Source organism: Mandrillus leucophaeus, unplaced genomic scaffold (genome assembly GCF_000951045.1).
Source record: "Mandrillus leucophaeus isolate KB7577 unplaced genomic scaffold, Mleu.le_1.0 Scaffold2, whole genome shotgun sequence".
Lineage (NCBI taxonomy): Eukaryota > Metazoa > Chordata > Mammalia > Primates > Cercopithecidae > Mandrillus > Mandrillus leucophaeus.
In genome coordinates this window covers 12,588,415-12,595,481 of record NW_012102031.1, presented here as the reverse complement: position 1 = coordinate 12,595,481, position 7,067 = coordinate 12,588,415, and the positions used below count along the sequence as shown (strand labels likewise).

General features: G+C 48.4%; 2 protein-coding genes across 5 annotated transcripts in view; one reads left to right on the top strand and one right to left on the bottom strand.

Annotated features, from left to right (window-relative positions):
* The window catches only part of LIMK2 (LIM domain kinase 2), a 70,282-nt gene extending 67,475 nt beyond the window's left edge, over positions 1-2,807 (top strand). For all 3 annotated transcript variants that reach the window (XM_011979029.1, XM_011979030.1, XM_011979031.1), the window contains one exon: positions 1,024-2,807. In XM_011979029.1, coding sequence (XP_011834419.1) covers positions 1,024-1,168 — 145 coding nt within the window. In that variant the 3' untranslated portion in view covers positions 1,169-2,807. The remainder of the gene's footprint in view (positions 1-1,023) is intronic.
* Positions 2,808-4,329: 1,522 nt separating this feature from the next.
* Positions 4,330-7,067, bottom strand: part of PIK3IP1 (phosphoinositide-3-kinase interacting protein 1) — a 14,221-nt gene continuing 11,483 nt past the window's right edge. For both annotated transcript variants that reach the window (XM_011979033.1, XM_011979034.1), the window contains one exon: positions 4,330-6,047. In XM_011979033.1, the coding sequence (XP_011834423.1) occupies positions 5,843-6,047 (205 nt within the window). In that variant the 3' untranslated portion in view covers positions 4,330-5,842. The remainder of the gene's footprint in view (positions 6,048-7,067) is intronic.

Here is a 7,067-nt window from a genome sequence, read left to right as displayed (position 1 = left end):
AATCGTGTTTCTTTTAAAAACAAGTTCAAACATTACCGAAGTTTACAGCGTAGGAAATATGTCTTCTATAATCTCCCTTAACCAATATACCTCTCAACATTCTCCTCACCCCCAACTCCACCCTCCCAGGATAACCAGTTGGCACATAATCTTTATTTAAAAATTATTTTCAGCAGTCCACATTAGAGTTGAAATTTTCTGGTGGGAGAATCTATACCTTGTTCCTTTATAGGCCAAGGACCGCAATCCTTCAGTAACACCAGTGTAAGAGCTTGAGGAGAAACTGTGAAGCTACACAGTATTTGTTTTCTAATACCTCTTGTCATTCTAAATATCTTTAATTTATTTTAAAAAAAATATATATATAGTATTGAATGCCTACTGTGTGCTAGGGAGTGTTCTAAGCACGTGGGTTACAGCAGTGAACAAAATAAAGGTGCCTATCCTCATAGAACATAGATTGTAGCATGGTATCTACTGTATCATACAGTAGATACAATAAACTATATTGAATATTAGAATGTGGCAAATGCTATGGAAAAAGAGTCAAGCCAAGTAAAGAGGATTGTTTAGGGTACAAGTTGCAATTTTAAATATGGTAGTCAGAGCAGGCCTCACTGAGGTGACATGACATTTAAGCATAAACATGGAGGAGGAAGAGTAAGCCTGAGCTGTCTTAGGCTTCCGGGGCAGCCAAGCCATTTCCATGGCACTAGGAGCCTGATGTTTCCAGTTCCACCTTTGATGACTGCATTTTCTCTAAGACATGGGAGGGACCTTTTCTCCTATTGTTTTTAAGTACTAACTCCAGCTAGGCCAGCCTTCTCATAGTGTTATCTAAACTTCATAGCAGATATATGAGGTAGCAGTAACATTATGTCCATTTCTCACAGAGGCACTACTAGATGAAGGAGTTTACCTGAGGTCATACAACCAGGAAGTAGCTGAGCCTAGATTCCTGCCACCCACCCCATGGCCCTGCTCATATTCCACCTGCCTCTGATTTACCTCTTTTCCTTGTAGACCAGCATTCTCAAAACTGGAGGACTCCTTTGAGGCCCTCTCCCTATACCTGGGGGAGCTGGGCATCCCACTGCCTGCAGAGCTGGAGGAGTTGGACCACACTGTGAGCATGCAGTACGGCCTGACCCGGGACTCACCTCCCTAGCCCTGGCCCAGCCCCCTGCAGGGGGGTGTTCTACAGCCAGCATTGCCCCTCTGCGCCCCATCCCTGCTGTGAGCAGGGCCGTCCGGGTTTCCTGTGGATTGGCGGCCTGTTTAGAAGCAGAACAAGCCATTCCTACTACCTCCCCAGGAGGCAAGTGAGCGCAGCACCAGGGAAATGTATCTCCACAGGTTCTGGGGCCTAGTTACTGTCTGTAAATCCAATACTTGCCTGAAAGCTGTGAAGAAGAAAAAAAAAAGCCTGGCCTTTGGGCCAGGAGGAATCTGTTACTCAGATCCACCCAGGAACTCCCTGGCAGTGGATTGTGGGAGGCTGTCGCTTACACTAATCAGCATGACCTGGACCTGCTGGGCAGGATCCCAGGGTGAACCTGCCTGTGAACTCTGAAGTCACTAGTCCAGCTGGGTGCAGGAGGACTTCAAGCGTGTGGACGAAAGAAAGACTGGTGGCCAGAAGGCACTCAAAGGGTGTGAAAAAGACAGTGATGCTCCCCCTTTCCACTCCAGATCCTGCCCTTCCTGGAGCAAGGTTGAGGGAGTAGGTTTTGAAGAGTCCCTTAATATGTGGTAGAACAGGCCAGGAGTTAGAGAAAGGGCTGACTTCTGTTTACCTGCTCACTGGCTCTAACCAGCCCAGGGCCCACATCAATGTGAGGGGAAGCCTCCACCTCATGTTTTCAACTTACTACTGGAAACTGGCTGAGAACTTAACAGGCAACATCCTTTCTGTCTGCAACAGTCACAAGCACAGGAAGAGGCTAGGGGACTAGAAAGAGGCCCTGCCCTCTAGAAAGCTCAGATCTTGGCTTCTGTTACTCATACTCTGGTGGGCTCCTTAGTCAGATGCCTAAGACATTTTGCCTAAAGCTAGATGGGTTCTGGAGGATAGTGGCTTGTCACAGGCCTAGAGTCTGAGGGAGGGGAGTGGGAGTCTCAGCAATCTCTTGGTCTTGGCCTCATGGCAACCATTGCTCACCCTTCAGCATGCCTGGTTTAGGCAGCAGCTTGGGCTGGGAAGAGGTGGTGGCAGAGTCCCAAAGCTGAGATGCTGAGAGAGACAGCTCCCTGAGCTGGGCCATCTGACTTCTACCTCCCATGTTTGCTCTCCCAGCTCATGAGCTCCTGGGCAGCATCCTCCTGAGCCACATCTGCAGGTACTAGAAAACCTCCATCTTGGCTCCCAGAGCTCTAGGAACTCTTCATCACAACTAGATTTGCCTCTTCTAAGTGTCTGTGAGCTTGCACCATATTTAATAAATTGGGAAAGGGTTTGGTGTATTAATGCAATGTGTGGTGGTTGTATTGGAGCAGGGGGAATTGATAAAGGAGTGGTTGCTGTTAATATTATCTTCTTGTTATATCTATTGGGTGGTATGTGAAATATTGTACATAGACCTGATGAGTTGTGGGACCAGATGTCATCTCTGGTCAGAGTTTACTTGATATATAGACTGTACTTCTGTGTGAAGTTTGCAAGCTTGCTGTAGGGCTGAGCCCTGAACTCCCAGCAGCAGCACAGTTCAGCATTGTGTGGCTGGTTGTTTCCCGGCTGTCCCCAGCAAGTGTAGGAGTGGTGGGCCTGAACGGGGCCATTGATCAAACTAAATAAATTAAGCAGTTAAAGCAGTTAACATACCTGGCAATATGGAAAGTGAAAACATGTCTGGCTCAGGGACGTAAATGTAGAGGGTCTGCTAGCCACCTTCTGGCCTAGCCCACACAAACTCCCCATAGAGAGTTTTCATGCACCCAAGTCTAAAACCCTCAAGTAGACACCCATCTGCTCTAGAGAATATGTACATCCCACCTGAGGCAGCCCCTTCCTTGCAGCAAGTGTGACTATGACCTCCTCCTGGCTTGGGTCTCACATGCCAGCTGAGTCATTCCTTAGGGGCCCTACCCTTTCATCCTCTTTATATGAATACTTCTATAGCCTGGGTATCCTGGCTTGCTTTCCTCAGTGCTAGGTGCCACCTTTGTCATGGGAAGAAATGAAAGCAAGTCACCCCACCCCTTGTGTTTCCCTACAAGTGCTTGAGAGGAGACCTGTTTCTTGTTGCTTCCGCATATGGGGGATGTTGTGGAGTGACCACTGGGAAGGACAATGCTATCTGGTTAGTGGGGCCTTGGGCACAATATAAATCTAAACCCAAAGGTGATTTCTCCCAGGCACTCTCAAAGTTTGAAGAATCCAACTTAAGGACAGAATCTGGTTCCCCAAAAAAAAACTAATGATCTGGAGTACGCATTGCTGGCAGAACCACAGAGCAATGGCTGGGCATGGACAGAGTTCATCTGGGTATTCCTGAGGCTGAGAACCTGTGGCTGAAATCCCTTGGTAAAAGTCCAGGAGACACACCTGTTGGTATCTTTCCTTCTGTAGCCATAGTAGTCACCTTGCAGGGAACTTCCTCAGCCCAGGGCTGCTGCAGGCAGCCCAGTGACCCTTCCTCCTCTGCGGTTATTCCCCCTTTGGCTGCTGCAGCACCATCCCCGTCACCCACCCCTCAACCCCTGCTGTGTTCCAGACTTTGACAAAGGCTGTCTAGATATTCATTTTAGCTACCTCCACCTTGGAAACAGTGCTGAAGGGGAGAGGATTTGCAATGACCAGCCACCTTATTGGGAGGCCTGCACACCTGTCCTTCCTGCAGCTTTAACCTGAAAGACTCCTGATGATAATAATCTGGACACAGAAGCTGGGCACGGTGGCTCAAGCCTGTAATCTCAGCACTTTGGGAGGCCTTAGCTGCTGGATCACCTGAGATCAAATGAGAACAGCCTGACCAACATGGTGAAATCCCGTCTCTACTAAAAATACAAAAATTAGCCGGGTATGGTGGCACATACCTGTAATCCCAACTACTCCAGAGGCTGAGGCAGGACAGTCGCTTGAACCCAGGAGGCGGAGGTTGCAGTAAGCCGAGATCGCGCCATTGCACTCTAGCCTGAGCAACAAGGGCCAAACTCCATCTCAAAAAAAAAAAAAAATCTGGACACAGGCTGCAGTTGTCACCTTCTAGTAACAGGGCCAGGATGAATGAAGAAAAGGCCCAGAGCTTGCCACACAGGTGTTAACAAGGTAACACAAAGCTTCTCAACTTATAGGGAATGTTCCTATTACCTCTCAAAAATTTGGCAATGTGGAGTCTTTTTTTTTTTTTTTATTAAGTCAAATGCAGAGCAATTTCCCACACTAAATGCAGGTGTCAGAATGAGGTATATAAAACATGTATATAGAGAAATGCCTTTATAGAAAAGTAGAAACCAGTAATATTCTCTTCTCCAGCATCACTAACACCAAGAGACCCCCTGAGGTCTAGGTCCCCAAAGCAGATGGCTCCATAGAAAGCCCCACTAACCCCCATCTCCACATTGGGCAGTGGAAGGGCTCTGAAAAGGAAGCTCTATGGCCAGGGACTGCCAGGCCTTCGAGTGTGACATCAGGGCTTAGAGGCCCTGCTGAGCTGCTACCACAGTGCAGTGGAGAAATGTTGCACTCAGTCAGGAAGCTGGGCTCTCGCCATGCCAGTAGCTTGCTTATGACCTTGGGCAAGTCACTTTTTCCTCTCTGAGGCCCTGTGTCCAAAAGGTTTAATGAACCCTTTCTAATGATTCTTTGATTGTTTTATAAGTTAGGGGCTGTCACCCTAGCCCCACTGCCCTACAGGAAGGTGCTGGCCTGGAGACCCACAGGACCACCTGCTAAATCAGGCCCACCTCAGGAGCAAGTCCTAAAGTGCTTTATTATCTTGCCTCTGAGCTTAGTTTCCAGGTTAACCTCTTAGAAGCAGCTCACAAGGCCCCATAGTATAATTCCCATAGGTTAGCTAACCACTCTCTTACCTGTGCAAAATGAAGACAGGTCACTATCCATCCCTGAAGAGGAACAGGCATCCCAGGTCTGCCTCTGCTCCTGTGGCCAAAGCTGCTCCTGTGGCCAAAGGCGGAGCAGATCCTTCCCTATCCTCTTCCTAAGTGGAATGCTCAGTGCAATTCTTCCCTTCCTTTCCTTGTGAAACAGGAAGAGTCCCTGGGCCCAGGCCTGGCCCATAGTTGTCAAGGCACATCATTGCTAGCAAGCTGGAGCATACCAGCAGCCACAACCTAGATCTCATTCTCAACCCAAAATTTCTGACTTCTGTACAGACTCACTTCTGGTTCTCAGAGGTCAGTAGGGAGTTCCATCCCAAATATTTTAAAAACTAAACATATTTTTTCGATCCCATCCCTTGACCTGCTTTACCTTAACCATGAATAACAGTGTATGCCACTCAAGCCCATGATGGAGACTGAGGCCATCTTAGTAAAGCACAGAGGAGCCTGGGGGAGCTCCCCATCTATCCCTGGTTCAGCTCCAGGGGTGCAGGCAATGTTTGGAAGCCCTTAGCAGCAGCATCACTGTGGGAGCTGCCACTGTCTCCATCCACAGACAAAATCTGCTCCAAGGGATGGAGAAGGAGCACTGTTAGGACCCTGCCCAGCCTTACCCTCAGCCCACAGTGCCATCTGCTTCTGTCACTTATTAGGATTCACCAAAAAAGGAGGGGGAATGGTAGGGTTTTAACCAGAACACAAAGTGGTAGATCCTCCCAGCTGTAGGAGGGTGGGCTGTCCTGCACCAGTGTCTGCATGGGCTCCTGCCCACTGAGGGGACTCAGGCCCCAGGAGTCCCGGCCTGGCCCATAAGAGGAGTGCTGCCCTCCTGAGGGTCAACTGGAGTCTGGCTGGTGTGGACCACGACAGTCTTCTCATCCACAATCTCACAGGTAGGGTTGGTGAAGGCAGACAAGGGCAGAGTGATTCGCTGCATCTCCCTCTCACACATTTTCTGATCATGCTGTTCTTTCAAATCCTTCCCCCTGGCAGGAAAAAAAAAAAAAAAAAATTCAGGCTATGCCTCCTGCATAGTTTTGCTCATTAGATGGCATCCCTGAGGTTCAGCAGTAGCAGCAGCTTGCCATCGTCACAACAAATCAGTGGCTGAGCCAGGACTCAAACTCAGGTCCAGGATACTAGGATATCCATTCTGCAAGACTGCGTTTAACTCAGTAAGAAGCTCCTGCACCTCTGGTCTTAGGTTCTCCATCTGTAAAACAGGGTGACAGCAGTATGGACTTCCTACAGCTTCACCAGGGCTCAGTGAAAATAAAGTAGAGGACAGAGACTTTTTTTTTTTTTTTTTTTTTTTGATTGAGACAGGGTCTCAACATGTTGCACAGGCTGGTCTCAAACTACTGGGGTCAAGCCAGCCTCCTGCCTCCCAAAGTATTGGGATTACAGGCATAAGTCACTGCACCTGGCCAGACAGAGACTCTTAAAGCAAGACACAGTTTTGTTCTTTCAGCCCAGGGCTCCCAGAGACCCTGAGAACTATCTGAACTTTGGACCTAACCTATAAAGTTGTCCAGAAAACTGGCCTGATCATCCTGCTGTGAGACAGCCTTCTTATCCTTAAGTCTCAGAAGGTATGAGCCCAGGCTGGAAATGGACCATCCCTAACCCATGCAGGGGGCAAAAAGGACTGAGGGCTGCTTGGGTCAATGGGAAACAATGAAACAATGTCATCAGACCTCTCAGAGTTTTCACATACCTCTGAATTTTCATGGTGCTCACTGACCCGGTCAAACCACGGTATAACTCCATTTTACTCATGGAGTGCTCATTCCATGCTAGGGACTTAATACACCTAATCCCACATCATTCTCAGCTCAACCCTAAGAATTAGGGCTTATTCATTTTATAGAGAAAGAAATGGCCTAGAGATGTTAAGAACGCTCTCCAAGGATGTGGTGGGCTCAAATCCATGTCTCTGGCTGATGCTCAGAGAAGTTCTGACCTGACCAAATTCACCCCACAAAAAATGGTGGAGCTGGCCGGGC